At 41.6% G+C, this 19,550-nt stretch overlaps 2 protein-coding genes across 4 annotated transcripts in view; both read right to left on the bottom strand.

Annotated features, from left to right (window-relative positions):
• Window positions 1–19,550, bottom strand: part of rsrc1 (arginine/serine-rich coiled-coil 1) — a 215,713-nt gene that overhangs the window by 24,213 nt on the left and 171,950 nt on the right. For all 3 annotated transcript variants that reach the window (XM_061781465.1, XM_061781463.1, XM_061781464.1), the window contains exon 7: window positions 18,201–18,272. In XM_061781465.1, the coding sequence (XP_061637449.1) occupies window positions 18,201–18,272 (72 nt within the window). The remainder of the gene's footprint in view (window positions 1–18,200; window positions 18,273–19,550) is intronic.
• mlf1 (myeloid leukemia factor 1) overlaps window positions 1–19,550 on the bottom strand; it is a 216,624-nt gene that overhangs the window by 39,075 nt on the left and 157,999 nt on the right. The window lies entirely within an intron of this gene.

Genomic DNA, 19,550 nt, shown 5'->3' with positions numbered 1-19,550 from the left:
CACAGGCACAAACAACAGTCAGGACCCGTCGCCCCACCTGAAGGCACCCTCTCGTCCACCGGGGTGAACCCCAATGTACAGGCGCCGAGCCGGGGGGCAATAAGTATACCCACACCTGCTCAGCGCCGTTCACCGTGAGCAACTCCAGAGTGAAAGAGAGTCCAACACCTCTCAAGAGGACTGGTACTAGAGCCCAAGCCGTGCGAGGAGGCGAGCCTGACTATATTTAGTTGGAACTTCTCGACCTCACACACCAGCTTGGGCTCCTTCCCTGCCAGAGAGGTGACATTCCAACTTCTGTAGCCAAGGTCCCTGCCTTCAGCCACTGCCCAGCTCACACTCCACCTGACCCCTATGGCCCCTCCCACAGGTCGTGAGCCCATGGGAAGTGGGACCCACGTTACCCTTTCCGGTTGTGCCCGGCCTTCGAGCACCACCTCCAGGCCTGGCTCCAGAGGGCGGGGCCCCAGGGACCCGGGTCCGGGCAGGGGAACACGTCTTCAAGTATTTTTAAACATCATAGGGGTCTTTGGAGCTGTGTTTTGTCTGGTCCCTCACCTAGGACCTCTTTGACATGGGTGACCCTACCAGGAGCATAGAGCCCCAGACAACTTCGCTCCTCGGATCATTGGGACACACAAACCCCTCCACCACAATAAGGTGATGGCTCAAGGAGGGGAGGAAGAGAAAAAGTTGATTCAAATTTATCAAATACTACTGTCAGTCATAATAATGACATACTTTCTTACGATAATTACATACTAAGTCTTTACTATGAAATACTAAATCACAATTATGAGATATTAAGTTATAAAATAGGAAGCACTAGCTGATAACAATGAGATACCAAGTCATAAATACGAGAAACGATCGTAATTATGACTTAGTATCTCATTAGCACAAGAATGCATCTTACAATTATGACATAAGGCATTTTCAAACTGCACTTAGCAACGCACACTGTGCTGTTGACAAACCCATTTATTGTGTATGTGCTGTGAGGGCTCGATGATGGAACGTAAGCGTTTGCTGCGCCGGGCCCCCTGTGGTGTCTCAGTGACGTCAGAAGGCATACTTGGGGACGGGTGGAGTGATTTCAGAGTGCTAATAACAATAGACCAACCAGCGGAAAAACATCCATGCAACTTGCTGGTAGGCTGCTAAGCAACCAGTTCCAAATATGGGCAAGATTGCACCGGATGCCAATGTCCCTGCGTGCTGCCCCGGGGTGAACACCAAGAAAACAGAGCAGTTCGAAAAGGCCCTGCAGCTCATTCAGAAAGCTGCAGCTCGGGTTGTAACGAGAAGAAAGAGATCAGAACACATTACTGCAGTTCTTAAGTCTCTACACTTGCTCCCACTCACCTATATGATTGACTTTAAAGTTCTGCTACTGGTCTATAAATCACAAAATGGTTCGGTCCTGAATACATGAAAGAAAAGCTAATGGAATATAAACCCAGAGAAAACTACAGTCTCAGATCATATAGTGGGGCACAGAGTCCAAAACAAACATGGTGAAGCAGCATTTAGGCCCACACAAATGGAATAGATGCCAACAGAAGTGAAGTCAGCCACAAGTGCCAATGTTTTTAAATCCAGATTAAAAAGTATTCTTTTTCTCATACTTATGATTGAGCATTTTAGAGGACTTCCATTTTCAAATGATCTTTCTTGCACTGTATGTTTTTAGTCAGTTTAGTCTCTTTGTTTGCAATTGCTTTTAAACTGTCTTTTAATTTTCTGTATTTTTTTTTATCTTTATCTTTTGCTCTTTGTTTTTAAATGAGTTTAATCTTCTAAAGCACTGAGTTAGCTTGTGTATGAAACGTGCTATATAAATAGATTTGCCTTGCCTTTGGAAAAACAAAACTCAGGCATCAGCTCTGTAGTCTTATCTAGCAGTACATCTTATCGAGTAGCTATTTTACTATATGACACCTATAATATTACTCATAATAATTTGTAATTATTTGTATAATAATGCTGAAATCCTACTTAAAACATTGCCTGTAGAGTTATTACCGTAATTTCTCGTGTATCCATCCATCCATCCATTTTCTGAGCCGCTTCTCCTCACTAGGCTCACGGGAGTGCTGGAGCCTATCCCAGCTATCTTCGGGGAGGAGGTAGGCTACACCCTGAACTGGTTGCCAGCCAATCGCATTTTACCCCCCCAAAAATTGTCAAGTCAATAGTGCGCATTATACTTATAATTTGAATCCCATTAAAATAAAATGAAGTGTTTCACCGGGCGCTTCATGTTTTCCAAATTCTAAACAAAAATAATTCTATCCATCTTACAAATTCAGCCTGCACATTTAAACATATGAGCACATCTGTGTGTTTTCTCATTTACTAAATCAAAGTAGGGCTGTGAATTTCAAAATAAAAGCAAGTAAATAAAAAGAATTACAAAGAATTCAAATAAAGTGCTTTGCTTCAGAATAATTCTTTGAAAAAACTAACAAAATACAGATGATACTTCATGTTTTGATCATATGGGTAGAAGCAAAATCATGCATTGTAAAAATGCATTATACATCAATAGAAGGGTTCTCCAGAATTTTTAGGTCAACTTTGGGGGTGCGTATTATACATGAGTGCGCATTACACACAAGAAATTTTGGTAAATGTTTTATGATCGCTCACGTTAACTCAATTTACATTATTTAATCCAGGAAACCAATTTTGTTAATACTGATAATAATGCTTTTCATTAGACATTGACCCTACGCTTGTGTCATTCAAAACTACACAATCGCTTCTATGTGACCCCTGTTGTCTACCCTGCAGGGGGTTGGTGAGGTCGGTTGCGGCCAGCGCCACCCAGGAGGATGACAGCTCATTGACCTGCAATGGTCTGCGGGTGTTTCTAATCACTGCAGTCTGGCCACCAGCTTAGACTGCCACTGCTGCTGCTGCTGCTGCAGCTGCTGTATGTGTGTGAGATCATGTCCAGACATACACATGTTCCACTTTCACAAACGAGGGGGACAGGAGAATGTTTCCACTGAGGGAATCAATTCCTTCTCGGGCAGGTCATACAAAAATTATTAGCAGACCTGGGAATTTGGGAGTTGTAGCGAGAATAGCTTCTACTCCTCCGGGAATAGTTTTTATCAGACGTTGGAGTGTGTCGGAGACATGATCTTTTGTGAGGTGTGAGGACTAGAGGTGTGGACTCCAGTCACATAACTTGGACTCGAGTTGTGAATTTGATGACTTCAAACTAGACTTGACAAAATGTCACAAGACCTGCAGCCCGACTTGGATTTGAACACCAATGATTCATGACTTCACTCGGATGCCAGCTTATTGACTTGAAAAGACTTCACTTTTACCAAAGTATTGAGAATTTAACACTTTGCAGCCCTCTCTCAACATGCTAATGTTTACTTTATTACAGGAATTTCAGAATGATGCAACCATAAAGTTGATGTTCTCAACAGATATCATTGAGGTCGAAGTGTCCCACCGTACTAAAGCTGAATTAGAGTTTGTTTCTTTGAACAGATAACGCCCTGTTGGGCACATGCAAGTAGAGGTCACTCTGAGACAGTACCTAAAGTAACGGTTCTTAAAAAAACAAAAAAAACAGTGCAATATAAATCAACAACAAATGTGGCAGTTACATAAGGTACACATTCCACGAAGTACTAGTAACAGACAGAAACGACAATTACAATTAACGTAACAATAACGTCTGTCGTAGTACCAAGACTGACCTGTGGTGGCGAAAAGGTGACTGAAGGTGATACAAAGTTGTGACTGACTTGTGAGAGGCTTTACACAAGTACTCAACGAGGGCTGCAGCTTTCAAATATTCTTAGAATTTCGATCGATTAATAAAATAATTGGATAAAAAAATATTTTGCATTGTTAAACAACAAAATGTGCACTTGAGGTGCAGGTATTATTGTTCTCCACTTAGTGCCGCCACCCTTACGCTGCACACTACAATATCTGTGACTTTCAGTGTGAGGGCTTTAAAAGGTGGGGCCTGGCCCGGTGAGTGATGTAGGAGTCAGTAAATGAGAATGGAGAGTTGGCTGTTGTGTGCTCAGGTTAGCGACTAGCTGTTAACTGGGTAACCGTTAGCCAGTCTGCGTGTTGAGTGCCTGTGTATGGCTGTGGCAGCTCATGTATGAATATTCTTATGCGTTTGTTATAGTTTGCTCAATAAAGCGATTGAATGTGCACATGCGGCTGTGTTTATCCTTGACCACTTGTGGGGGCATTATAATACACGCTAACTCGTAGTGGTAGGCCATATTAAATTAGCCACCATCGATTTGTGTTGGCGATTGTGGGCGAGCTGTTGTGGTATATTCGTCAGTTCTTCTTTGCAGTACACACATTCCACCTCATCTTCTTTTTTTTTTAAGTCTGAAATGATCCCATACTTGGGACATATTCTGCCGTTTACACGCTCTTTCCGCCACGAAGTGGTGCGTTAGTCTACAGTAACAGTTCTTGATTATCTGTATGTGTGTACCCCGCTAAAGTTGGAAAAACACGATTGTCCAAATGTCTGGGTAAAATGATCATTAAGATTCGGGGGCCCAGTCTAACAACCTGATTAATTAAGTAAACATTAGTGCTTATCCATATTCCCCGAATACAAATCACTGCCTGGAATAGAGGGGAAAATCCTTACAAAAAAGCCAGCCAATGATTCAACGAAAGGTTGCTGAACATAAATCGGCCTACTGTCAACGAGTTAATTGAGTAAGGTGACCTGGGAAATGATTACCAATCACAGAGGGTTAAAAGGGGGCCGTCACTCATGGATGAGATGAATTAGCACAAGACGGAGGTTCGCGTGAATCAATGGTGCATGTGTAACTAATGTGTGTGTGTGTGTGGAGTCAGATGCAAAGATTATCCCTCAACAGAGATGATGGAGACACAGTATGTACCGTATGTGTATTAGGGGTTTAACAACTTCTGATTTTTTGTAGTCGAAGCTAAGGTGATGATAGTCCAGTCGAAGTCGATAATCGATGGCGTCAACTTGCTGTGCACTCTTTTGGCACAGACCCAAGTTGACTCACTCACTTTCTCTGCCGTCCTTGACTGCACTAGCCCCACCCCACGACTTGTTCATCCAATCATATTCAGAAACACACTCACCGTATCACATTAAAGATACTTTAATGGCCTTGCAGATATGTAAATTCGCTGACGGCTGACATGAGGATTTAGGATGTTCCTCAGCTTACTTTAACGGATGCCTTTTCAGATGGATGTTCATAGCCTTTCTGCTTTTGTTATAGGTCAAGACGGACTTAGTTTTATTCATTTTTTTATATATTTATTAAAATATATTATTACTTTGAAATAATATATGACTATGCTACCGGTCTTATTTTCCGTAAAATATTTCCACACATTTGAGGCACCGCTGGTAGTTTGTTGCACCAACCGGCTACCTGTGGATTTCAGTAGGGCATCTGTGTTGTGAATGCCAAAACACATGATTGGTGATTAATCGACTTTGAGTGATAACTGTCACTGCGCATTGGTAAAGTTGAGTTGAGAGAGAACCTCTTGATTATATGTGTGTGTGGATAAATGAGAGGCACAAACACGTACACAAGGTCGTGGGGTGAATAGGATTGGGTACCCATTCACAAGACCAGTAGTCATCCAATCATACACACCTTGACGGTTATGAGGGGAATAGGATGAGAGCGGTAAGGGGGAAATTTGCATTAATAAAAAAAAAAAAACCCTTAATAAAGCAGTAATTGCTTGGCTTACCACCTTATAAATGAAACAAATTGAGAGGAGACGCAAGGTAAGGAGAGTGCTGGCACGCTAATGTTTTTATTTAGTATTTAGTTTTTATGGGTTTTTTGGGCTGTAGCATGTCCAGCTGACAGTTTGGGCTTCAGTTGGATGGGGGGATTGAAAGAAAAAAAAAGGTCTCCGTGATAATTAAATCTTCTCACACTGATTTTATGCCAAATTTATTTCCCTAAGGAGCGTAACTGTGATTCAGTGCTTAGCAGCCTTGCATAACTAATGGCGTAAGGGGGAGTTGGGGGGGGGGGGCACACACCTGAATGAATAGGGAGGAGAGGAGCAAATAAAGCGAGCCTGTGGCACTTTTCATCTCCAATCAATCATTATTCCGGCGACGCACAAATCGAGAGGATCGGTTTTATGTAAGTTAAAAGGGAACTGTTTTAAAACAGACCTTTGAAGCAAAAGTGTAATTAACTGCCGGTCTGCTCTCCTTCTTTTAAATGACTCCTGCAGTGCATTGTGGGCCAAAAAGGGAGCTTTAATTCCTGGAACAAATGGAGCCGGTGAAGTGTGGGCTCAATATCCGTCTGACTGTTCTTGGCGTGATTGTGTTGAACATAATAACATAACAAATAAGGCCATTCATCACAAGTAAGGACAGGAGATGGGGGCCTAACGCCGCCGATCGTTAGCAAATCTATACAAACGGGATTTTCTTATATCAAAATCACTGAGGGGGATCTGCGCGGTCATAATTTCTGTGCAGATCACGTAATGTAACGAATACTAATGACATCATTGTTTAATGCTTTATGTTTTCGTTAATATGATGAGATGGTGGACAGCAAAAAAACTCTAGTGTTTACTAGTGGTTGAATTTGGTTGCTTGTCGTTCATGCGGCGGCCCAAGCGGTGGCGAGGAAGCGTGGCGTGCCACACAGTGGCCCCGGTAATTAAAACATTTAAAGCACAGCCAGCCCCCCCAGCAACCACCCGCCACCTCCACGCTCCGCGGGTGTGATATGGGGGTCATGCGCCTGTAGATTCTAATTTGCGCGCCATTTGTATTCATGACAGGCACGTGCTAAATATTTAACAGCAGCTCGGCAGGAGTTTTGTATTGTTAGGCTTTCCAGGTCAAATAATTTGATTTCAAGACAGATTACATTAAGCATCAATGTCCAAGCAGGCATTCTCACTTGCCTCTCATTTCCTGGCTTTTATTGCAGCTCAAACTGAAAGGATATACAGCATAGGATCACGGAAGAGTTTCTTATCCACAGAATTATAATTTTCAATTAAAAAAGGAATCGCTTCGTTTGTTATAAAACGCAAACACAGGAGCTTGTCAAAAGCGGAACTGAAATTTTAGAGTGACAAATTGTTTAGGGGAGCGTGTAATCGTGACGAACACAAATTATTATTACAGTGTAACCTCTAGTGTCAAACACTGTCAACTGTTCCGGGACAATGATTATTCTGAATGAGACCAAAATACATAATTTCAAAACTTTCCCCACCATTAATGTGACTGACAACCTGTACAACTTAAATGAATTAAAAAAAATATATATATATATCTTTTCAAGAGGGGAAATAAAAGTAAACAACAGATAATTTGGTTGCACCGGTACGCACACCCTCTGATAACTGGGGATGTGGCTGTGTTCAGAATTAACCAATCACATTCAAATGTACACACATCTGTCACCATTTGCCTCTGATTAAGCCCCAATAAAGTTCAGATGTTCAAGTAGGGAGGTGGCACATCTGCCTCAAAGTTCTGAGGTTGTGGGTACAAATCCAAGCTTTGGCTTTCCGGTGTGGAATTTGCATGTTCTCTCCGTGCCTGCGTGTGTTTTCGCCGGGTTTCCTCCCACATTCCAAAAACTTGCATGGTAGGCTAAATGAGGACTAAACTGTCCGTAGATGTGAACGTGAGTGTGATTGATTGATTGTTTGTCTATTTGTGTCCTGCAACTGGCTGGCGACCAGTTCAGGGTGCACCCCGCCTCCTGTCCGAAGATAGCTGGGATAGGCTCCAGCAGCCCGCGACCCTAGTGAGGATAAACGGTACATTAAAAGGATGAATTGATGTTCTACAAGGCTTTTCACGTCATTGTGTAGCACATTAATGGTGGAAAAAGTTTTGAAATCAATTATGTCGGTCTAATTTTTTAGTAACACAAAAACCTGACATAGCGGCAGGGTGGGCAGCTGGTTAGCACATCTGCCTCACAGTTCTGAGGACTGGGGTTCAAATCCCGGCCCCGCCTGTGTGGAGCATGTTCTCCCCGTGCCTGCGTGGGTTTTCTCAGGGCACTCCGGTTTCTTCCCACATCCCCAAAAAATGCATGGTAGGTTGATTGAAGACTCTAAATGGACCGTAGGTGTGAATGTGAGTGTGAATGGTTGTTTGCTTATATGTGCCCTGCGACTGGCTGGCGACCAGTTCAGAGTGTACCCCGCCTCCTGCCCGAAGATAGCTGGGATAGGCTCCAGCAGCCCGCGACCCTAGTGAGGATAAACGGTACAGAAAATGGATTGATGAAAAACCTGACATTTTAACAGGGGTGTCTAGACTTTTTATATCCACTGTGTCTTAACTTTAATGAGAACTGTATTTGCATGGCAAGGCGATATGCATTTAAATGTGCCTCACGCATCATAGGAGGATTTCTCCTTTTAAGTCGGAACACCTATAACCTACAGTAACGCTGTAAATAAGTCTATAGTAAATATTTGTATGAAAAACACTTCTAGAACATAAATATAAATGTCAGCAAGGATAGGGAAGCGCTATAGAAAATGGATGGATGGTTTTTTAGCTACATGTGAGTATAAATTTGGTAGAATTAATACTTTTGTGACAATCAAAGACAGCGATACTGTACAAGGGTGTACCTAATGAAGCGGCTGCTGAGAGTCTCTGCGATCATCATCCCATAGTTTCCAAAGACGTGTACGCTTGCAGTTCTTCAAATGGCGACCAAAAAGTGTGAAAAGTGATTGACAACAGAGCTAGTTACTCAGCGACGAGGCCTTAATGGGTGTTAGGTCGGGCTGAAGGGGGGGCTGAAGCTGAATATTTAATGGACATATAATTCCTCAATACACACACACGCACATATACACACAGGCAGGTACACACCCACCCAGTGACCTGTCCAACACACAAAGTAATTAGAGAAACAGACCATTCGTTTAGCTGCCCAAAGAGCAAATGGTAGGTATATATTCCCCTAATGATGTGGGTTAAAGAGCTATTATACGTCTCATTAAAATATATGATCTCCCAATCTGCTCCTGGTTTGAGGTAATGGGCAGAGAGCGGCATACAGGAGGCTAAAACACCATCCTTGTTAGGCCTGGTGTCACATTCATATCTACATAACTCTATTGCGGCACTGCACAAATAAATCACATTTAGTAATTGCCAAATAAACAACTCACAGGGCTACTAGCTTGAGGAGTAGATGAGTTTGTTTCAAGGATTTTTGTTCCCCGATTTTGGGGTTACCATGTCTACGTGAGGGAATGACTAGTGTTGTATATCCATTTGCATTATGGCATTAATAATAATTAATTAATATTTGCTCCAATGGTGGCCATCCATTTAGTTACAGTGTGTGCCTTCCACTTAAAACTGATGCACACAAAGATTTTTAAAAATTATAACTTTTTTTTTTTTTTAATGTGCGAGACCTCACACATGATGGGGGGGTTCTTACTGCTTTCAAAGTGTGTGGTGTACTAGCGATAACCAGCAAAACACAGCACACACCATAATGCTAATAATAATCGCGAATCTCCTCCCTCAAACCACCTCTTTATGGTAGTACCAAGACTGACCTGTGTGAGCTAACATGGTCCCACAGGGCATCCAGATTGCTAGAAAATACAAAGAAGAAGAAAGAGTGGTAATAATAGTAGTAGTAGTGGTTCGGGGTGGACTTATCATTAGGCAGACGCTGGCAAGTGCCCGGGCCACAAGATTTCCAGGGGCCCCCAAATGTGTCATAAAAACTGACTAATAAAGTTTTTTTTTTTTTTATTTAAAGCAATTATTGTTCAAGTCTTTACAAATATGCATTTAAAAATACATCAAAATGCTAAATCTATCATGATCGTTTCTAGTGCCGCCCCCTTTCTCAAGCAGTAGCCCATTGCAGCTTCTTACTGTGCATGTGTAGATTTGATTTACGAAGAGGGTAGCAGAACAGATTTTTGGCCGTGTTGTGAGGACAATGAAGCGGAGTTATTATATCAGTGATGCAGAGAAGAGGAGAAGGCGGATCGTAAACAGTTTTTATAAAAACTACCACCTTTTCACAGTGATACTGAATGTGCATTACTGACAACAGCACTTGCCAGTTGCAGTAGTACTGCTGTTAGTGTCAGTCAAGGAGGATGCGGTTGAGATGAAGTGGAGAGTGACATGATTAACACCTTTAATCTCAAAGATGTGAACATTACTGCAGGTGAAATGGTAAATTATATTAAATGTTGATTGTTTAATTACAGCAAAAATGTTGACGTAATCCACGTTAGATAATTCTCAAGAAGGATTTTAATTGTTATTACATATATTACTATTTAGTTGATGATAAACAATTCTCAAAATATTTGCAGTACACGGATATGAAGTGCCCCATGACTCCCAATGACTAAATACACCCCCAGTAGTAGTAGTAGTAGTTAGGCTACATGTTATCTTTTCTGGTAACTACATTGTGGCTACACACTCTACTCCTTGTTATTTTTATTATTATAACATTATTCTTCTTATTATTAAAATGTATTATTATGGTGAATTGTTATAGAAAGACACGAAAATAATGAACAGGTTTTACGATTGTTGCTCCACCCATTATCCAAGCAGATCGCGGGGGGGGGGCATAATCTTTCAGAGACATCCCATCCGGCCTTTACTGACTTTAATGGGAAGTAGGAAAAGCAAGCTCAATATTGTGTCGATTATTGGCATGTGTGTAAGGCTTTAGACAATTAAATGCTTTCACAGTGGATTGTAACTGTAATTATCTTTGTTCATAGACACTACGGCCATGACATACTTAAGTGCTGAGCCCATTTTAATTTTGTTGCTAACCAAATCAGCTACATGTACAGCTACTGTTTATATTGAATGTTCGTAGATTGTGCAGGCGTACCTAATAATATGACTTGCAGATTGCTCTGAAACTTTGCTACTTTATTACTGTTAGTTCTTAATACGTACAGTATGCACAACCAAAAGCACATAGCTATTGTGCTGCACTGATGTCAAGTGTGCTTGTGGGCAAACAAAGTGCAATATCTTGACTTGAAGGCATGCAGTGAACAAAGGAATCATCCTCCCCTCTCATTCTCAGTGCCTTTCATTTCACACGTTTCCTTTTTCAAGCGCTAGCATCATCTGGCTGCCCTTAACCAGCGAGGCAAACATTTCTTTTAAGTGGAGACTACTTTGTTAACTGATGGCCACGGGGCCAGTTATTGATCCCTCTTCGTTCTCTCACAAAAGCCCTGATGATAAGCCCCCCCTCTCTCCCATCATCTTCTCGCAGGGCTTCACCGCCAATGATAGCATGCACATCACAGCGTTCACTTGAATCAGATCCGGGTGGTTTCGATTAGCGCCACGCTAACGCGGACACGCTGCCAGTCTCGGATCTATTTATGAACGAGGCGTGTAGGAGGTAGCGTTCCTCGCTCTTCCCCTTCCACTCTTAAAAGGTTTCCTCGTTTCGCTCGACTTTAGCGGTTCAAGTATAAACTTTCTGGCGGCGTTGACCTCGAAGAGACCCTGCAGGGAATGTGGAGACCCCTGGTGATCCGCTGCTAAACTGGAGCAGTGGCCCACCTCCTCCATCCTGCTTGTGCTGGGAGGAAGGGCAGCGGAGGAGACAGCTGGTTGCCTCTACTTCAGTGTGCGTGTTTGCCAGTGTGTCTGAAGGCCACTCCACAACAAGGAAAGCTCACGTTGAGGTAGGGCATAAGGCCTTTTCACACTGCATTTCTGGTAAATTGGCAAATCAGAGGCATATTAGGCAGAGGGATTTACTTTCCTGTGCCTTTCAGAAAGAACTTGTCAATGCCAAAACTACCCTATTAGCATAATTAGATACATCAATGAGTTCTACCTCTGATACTGCCTCAGAAGCCGGGTTATAAATAAAAATATTAAAATGAAAAAATGTTTACATACACACACATTGCTTCAAATGACATGGACCATCAGTACTTTAAAAAAAAAAAATCTAATATGGCTCAAGCACAAAAGTCCTCTCCCCTAGGCAACAGCTACTCACTTGGGGTGGGACTAAATATCAATATCACAGTATATCGTAACATCAATACTGTCTCTGTCTGGATGCACCGTTACCACTTTTTTTTTTTTTTTTTTTAAACTGAGTACAAGTACTTACATTTGTATCTATTCAGTATCAGCGAGAACTCTAAAGTACTTGTACACCGTCTCCAAAAAGTGTTCCTACTTTTTTGTCCGAGTCAGTCATGTAGCAGACTTGATAATTCCATTACGTCTCGCAATTGTGACGCAACTAAGTTTTGAGGCCGACTGGTTAGCACATCTGCCTCACAGTTCTGAGGACCCGGGTTCAAATCGGGCCTCGCCTATGTGGAGACTCGCCTGTGTTTTCTCCGTGCACTGCGGTTTCCTCCCACATCCCAAAAACATGCATAGTAGGTTAATTGAAGACTCTAAATTGCCCGTAGGTGTGAATGTGAGTGTGAATGGTTGTTTGTTTATATGTGTCCTGTGATTGGCTGGTGACCAGTTCAGGGTGTACCCCGCCTCTCGCCCGAAGATAGCTGGCATATGGTCAAGCACGCCCGCGACCCTAGTGAGGATAAGCGTTACGGAAAATGAATGAATGAATGAATTCATGTGTGAAATGTTGAAAACGTATGCAAAGACATAATAATATAGTGCTGAATTGTTGAGATATACAGTGGGTATGGAAATATATTATTATATATTATAAATATATAATAATATTTCACTCTTTGTTATATTGCAGTCATTTGCTAAAATCATTTAAGTTTATTTTTTTCCCCTCAGTGTACATACAGCACCCCATATATTGACAGAAAAAACGCAATTGTTGAAAGTTTTGCAGATTTATTAAGAAAGAAAAACTGCAATATCACACAGCCATAAGTATTCAGACCCTTTGCTCAGTATTTAGTAGAAGCAGCCTTTTGAGCTAATACAGCCATGAGTCTTTTTGGGAATGATGCAAGTTTTTCACACCTGGATTTGGTGATCCTCTGCCATTCCTCCTTGCAGATCCTCTCCAGTTCTGTCAGGTTGGATGGTGAACGTTGGTGGACAGCCATGTTCAGGTCTCTCCAGAGATCCTCAATTGGTTTTAAGTCAGGTCTCTGGCTGGGCCATTCAAGAACAGTCACGGAGTTGTTCTGAAGCCACTCCTTCGTTATTTTAGCTGTGTGCTTAGGGTCATTGTCTTTTTGGAAGCTGCACCTTCGGCCCAGTCGGAGGTCCTGAGCACTCTGGATAAGGTTTTTGTCCAGGATATTCCTGTACTTGGCCGCATTCATCTTTCCTTCGATTGCAACCAGTCGTCCTTTCCCTGCAGCTGAAAAATACACCCACAGCATGATGCTGCCACCACCATGCTTCACTGTTGAGACTGTATTGGACAAGTGATGAGCAGTGCCTGGTTTTCTCCACACATACCGCTTAGAAGGCCAAAAAGTTCTATCTTGGTTTCATCAGACCATTATCTTATCTATCTAATAGAATCTTATTTCTCACCATCTAGGAGTCCTTCAGGTGTTTTAAAAAAAAATCAAACTCCATGCGGGCTTTCATGTGTTTTGCACTGAGGAGAGGCCACTCTGCCATAGAGCCCCAACTGGTGGAGGGCTGCAGTAATGGTTGACTTTCTAGAACTCTCTCCCATCTCCCGACTGCATCTCTGGAGCCACAGTGATCTTTGGGTTCTTCTCTACCTCTCTCACCAAGGCGCTTCTCCTCCGAAACGTCTTCCATTTAAGGATTATGGAGCTGTGCTCTTAGGAACCTTAAGTGCAGCAGAAATATTTTTGAAACCTTGACCAGATCTGTGCCTTGCCACAATTCTGTCTGAGCTCTTCAGGCAGTTCCTTTGACCTCATGATTCTCATTTGCTCTGACATGCACTGTGAGCTCTAAGGTCTTATAGAGACAGGCGTGTGGCTTTCCTAATAAAGTCCAATCAGTATAATCACACACAGCTGGACTCCAATGAAGGTGTAGAACCATCTCAAGGATGATCAGAAGAAATGGACAGCACCCGAGTTAAATATATGGATGTCACAGCAAGGGGTTTGAATACGTATGGCTGTGTCATTTTTCAGTTTTTTTTTTTTTATTTTTTAATAAATTTCAACAATTCAGTTTTTTTCTGTCAATATGGGGTGCTGTGTCTCCATTAATGAGGAAAATAATGAATTTACATGATTTTAGCAAATGGCTGCAATATAACAAAGAGTGAATTTTTTTTAATTTTCCTGATTTTGTAGGCGGGGCTAAAACACGGGCCATATGCTTTCTCGCACGAGTTCCCTCCCCCACGATATAAGTACAAAGTGTCATTTCATTTGGCTGCTCAGTTGTGAGTTAGCTGTGCTTAGCGTCCATAACAAGGCCCATTTACCAATTCAGCTTGCAGTTAGCAAGCTAATGATGGCGATACCCGAAAAATGTCTCTTCGCTGGATGCATTAATTTACAGAACAGCTCGGTGACGTTTTTTTAAGCTCCCAAAAAATGAGAAAATAAAAAAGCAATGGATTGACTTTTGAAAGACAAACAGATGGCGAGCTGAACATCAACACCACTAGCCGACTGCAGTGCGCAAATACTGTTTCTTGAGAACACAAAAAGTTATAAAATAAAACTGTGTGAGGACAACTAGTGTGTTAAACCATCGCTTATTTGTTTTTACTCAACGAGCCATGCCGCGGCTTTGTGAATGGAGCGTGGCTAGCAGCAAGGAGCAGAGCAAATGATGGCGATTGAAACTGCCAAATGGCTCGAGAGCATAATTTGCAGTTGGCTAATAGTGTTGTCGCCCTTGTTTAACTGAAAGTATCTCCATACCGCTGACATGGATCCTACCCAAAAGGTATACGTCAGGCCAAGGTTATAAAGCCATTTCTAAAGCTTTAGGACTCAAGTGAACCACAATGAGAGCCATTATCCACAAACGACAAAAACATAGAACAGTGGTGTGAACCTACCCAGGAGTTGCCGGCTGACCAAAATTACCTCAAGAGCGCAGCGACGACTCATCCAAGAGGTCACAAAAGACCCCACAACAACATCCAAAAAACTGCAGGCCTCACTTTCCTCAGTGTTCATGACTTAACCATAAGAAAGAGACTGGGGTAAAATGGCCTGCGTGGCAGAGTTCCAAGACGAAAACCACAGCTGAGTAAAAAGGACATTAAGCCACGTCTCAATTTTGCCAGAAGACATCTTCATGATCCTCAAGACCTTTGGGAAAATACTCTGTGGTCTGATGAGACAAAAGTTGAACTTTTTGGAAGGTGTGTCCCATTACATCTGGTGTAAAAGTAACACCGCATTTCAGAAATAGAACATCATACCAACAGTAAAATATGGTAGTGGAATTGTGATGGTCTGGGGCTGTTTTTGAATTCTGCTGTCTCCCCCAAAAAATCCTGAATAAGAATGTCGGGCCATCTGTTTGTGACCCCAAGCTGAAACGAACTTGGGTTCTGCAGCAGGACAATGATCCAAAACACACCAGCAAGTCCACCAAATGACTGAAGAAAAACAAGACTTTGGAGTGGCCTTGTCAATGTCCTGACCTGAATCCTATTGAGATGCTGTTGGATGACCTTAATGGATGACCGCTGTAAGAGACTCATTGTAAGTTACTTCAAACACTTGTTGCTACTAAGGGTGGTCCAGCCAGTTATTAGGTTTTTGGGGGCAATCACCTTTTCACAGAGGGCCATGTAGGTTTGGATTTTTTTCCTCCCTTAATAATAAAAACCATTTAAAACTGCATTTTGTGTTTACGTGTTGTCTTTGACTAATAATGAAATTTTTTGATAATGGGAAACATTTAAGTGTGACAAACATGAAAAATAAGAAATCAGGAGGGGAAAAACACTTTTTTTACACCACTGTAAGTCCACAATGAGAAAAAAATAGGCAGCAGAGAAGCATATAAACAGAGAGAGAATGCGAGACAAAAAGTAGCCTGTGAGAAAGTTGTAACACTAGGCTAATATTATTGTAAGGGTGGCATAAAGAAAAAGAGAAAAACAACAACAGGGTGCAAAAGAGAGAAGGAAGAGTTGAAGAGACTACATAGCATCCAGAGCAGGGGAACAAAGCACGAGTGCAAGGCTAATTACTTTCTGATGGCTGCACTTTCATTTGGCCAAAAGGGCAGCTAACTTTAAAGGTCACATTGCCATTCCTCTTCCATGGAAGTGCGTGCTCACACACACACACACACACACACAATACACAGTCCAGCAATAGAAAAACACAAAACACCCACACTACAACAAATCATTCTGCTGACACACACACACACACGCACTCTCTCTCTCTCTCTCATTTATATGGTGCCCTGGTCAGAACAACGACCAGCCTCATTATTCTATCTCAGGACTTTTATTATCACCAGCATATCTACTGGAAATGACTCTTGGCTTTATTTGAATGTCTATCGAGATGTGTGTGTGCGCTCTGTCTGAGTCTGTTGGTAGTTGCATGCTGGCAGCAAATATTTCCACTGGCTGGAGTGTAAAGAATGCCCATTTCCTATGCATCTGAATGCAAATGAAGCAAGTCCTAATAGAGTTTAAACAGACATTTGTTTCAAGTTCATTTGAGTTGATCATGTGTAAAAAGCGAAAAGCAAAATGGAAAGGAAATACAAAGGATCAACTTTAACTTTGAGTTCAGTTCCATGCGATACAAGAAGTATCTATAAGTTTGAAATAATAAAATTAAAATGTATGTAAATAGGCAGCACGCAGACCGACTGGTAAGGTCATCTTCCTCACAGTTCTAAGGACCCACGTTCAAATCCAGCCCTGCCTGTGTGGAGTTTGCATGCTCTCCCCGTGCCTGCATGGGTTTTCTCCAGGTACTCCAGTTTCCTCCCGCATTCTCAAAACATGGATGGTAGGTTAATTGAAAACTCTAAATTGTCGAATGTGAGTGCGTATGTCTGTTTGTTTCTATGTGCCCTGTGATTGGCTGGCGACCAGTTCATTGTATACCCCGCCTCTCGCCCAGAGTCAGCTGGGATAGGCGCCCGCACCCCCCGCGACCCTATTTGAGGATAAGCGGTACGGAAAATGGATGGATGGAGGTATAATAACATAACAACACAATATAATTATAATAAAAACTATGAAAACAAAATAAATAATAGAAAATTAAATATATGACAATATAATAAAATCTATAACACTAAATATAACAATAAATAATAGAGTGGTGCCTTTAGAGACGAGTTAAAGTCGTAACACTATATAAAACACTATATAAAATCATCTTTCCCCATTGAAATGAATTGTAATGCCGTTAATCCGTTGCAGCCCCCCCCCCCAAAAAACAAAAAACATTTTCAAAAATGTTTTAATAAGAAAAATAGCATTTTATGATATTGTAATTCTTAAAAACAGAGTATAATGACATAGTTTAATAGAATGTAAATAATGAAACAGTTTTTGCCACATTTGCTGCTTCAATTCAATGGACATTCAATGTACATTGTACTGCTCCTTCTGGTGTGTGTGTCACTCTTTGGTAAACCACAGTAATATTAGCTGTTCTTTGCCGAGGATAAAGAACTTATTCCTATCAGTATTGTTACATTATCTGTCTATTCGTGTTGCTCCACCGTGCAGGTTCAAATGTCTGTTGCTTAAATCTTAACCCTATTATTAACCCTGCTATTTGTTAGCCGTCTATGTCGTTTTGCATTGAGCTAAAAGGACTTATCCAAAGCAAAGCTATGTGGTTGTTTCAAATGCACAACGTGTAATTCTCTTTGATTTACACTTAGTATGACAGTAAACTTCAACTGGGAGTGGCAATAAACAACTTGAAGACTTGTTTATGAAGAATTGTTCACATCTGCCAAAGTGAGTTGAATACACTGCTACCATCTAGGAAAAAAACAAATCGGCCGAACAACACCTCGTGTCTCATAAAACCCATAAGTCAGGTCACTCGTATCTCATGGAACCACTGCAATGATATAAATTAAAATGACAAAATAAATTTTAACATAAGCAAATGAAGCGTATAAAAATGTTAGATATGGGATGTGGATTTGGGTCATCAATGTTTCAAACTAAATTAATATGAGCTTTTTTGTTTAAATGTAATGATTCATGCTGCACGCACATACAGAAACTCACCTAAATCCAGTTTTTTTCGGGCCTCCTCCTCTTGCTTGGCTATTTTGGCCTTAAGAACTTCATCTGTTTTGGCTATAAAAAGGACAAAAAGACAAGAATACATCGAATGAATACATTGATATTATATTAAAAATAATAGTGCAGTATAAAAATATGGACACATAGACCAGTAGTCTAAATTTGATGTGCTGAAACAGAGCATAAAAAAATCTGCATCTTGTTTCCTAGCAGGCAGGAAGGAGTTTCCACTGCAAAAAATCAAAGCCAACCGCCTTGCCTTTTCTCTCTCACGGATCTTTATCTCGTTGGCATAATGAAATGCTTAAAAGCAAGCCAGTCGGCAGGAGTAAACACTCGTCGCAGCATTTTAAGCATCTCTCTTGATAAGCTTTCCCCCAACCCGACCGCCTAAATAAAAAATAATCAAGATGTTAAGCAACATTAAGAAAAATATAATGTGCCGTGTGGCAGGACTATCAATACTGCCTGTAAATTAATTATAGTTCCGTTGTGCGCCGCATCATTTATTTCACTGGCGGCGAAGGCCTCAGCGGAGCCATTCACCTTTATTGCAATCTTGCCGCTTGATGAGTGAGTTATGTAAAATTGAGTCGTCAATATCGTCACACTTAATGACTTTAAATATCAGCAGGGTAAAAAAAAGTGCGCTGTAGTGGTTTTTTTTTCCCGGGGGGTTGGGGGGGGGTTAATACAATATAAGAGGGCGTGGAGAGCACATGGAAAACAGAAACTGTAGGAGTGTGGCTGTGGATTGTTGTGCGCTTCGTTTGAAATGCTTCATTGGATGGCTGTACAGCTGCCAAGTAAACGTTACATAAAAATACATAGTGTATATATATTGAGTGCGTCTGTGTGCGCGTGTGTGTGTGAGGCCACAGGGTGAACTCGACTGCGGCGCTGGTTTTGTTCGCTAATTGGTGTAGACAAAGAAGCTGTCACACCGCTGTTACGGCTGGTTAAGACTGGAGGTTACGCATCTTTACTAACAATGACTCAATACGGGATGACTGAACCCTCGTCTAACTCCCTCCGCCTCCGTGCGTGTGGGTGTAACATTGCGGGTGTGTTATTGGATCAGTGTATCTCGGAGATAACAAATTCCCAATTTAAGAAGCTGAAGGTTCGCGTCAAAAAGTAGTACAAAGAATGTTTGTCTGATTCCTAGTCAGCTGTTCTAAGCTCATAAATGCACAGGCATGAACCTAATGTATTATTAATATGTCACAAAATGCTATAATGCTAGCTGTTTAAGTGAAGATGCACTAAGGCTGTTAATGATTAAAAAAAGCCTTATCTTTTATGTGAATTCAAGAAATAAAAACTGTTGGT

This window comes from Phyllopteryx taeniolatus, chromosome 8, assembly GCF_024500385.1.
Source record: "Phyllopteryx taeniolatus isolate TA_2022b chromosome 8, UOR_Ptae_1.2, whole genome shotgun sequence".
Classification (NCBI taxonomy): Eukaryota; Metazoa; Chordata; class Actinopteri; order Syngnathiformes; family Syngnathidae; genus Phyllopteryx; species Phyllopteryx taeniolatus.
The sequence above is the reverse complement of the archived record's forward strand: the minus strand, read 5'-3'. Positions and strand labels throughout refer to the sequence as shown.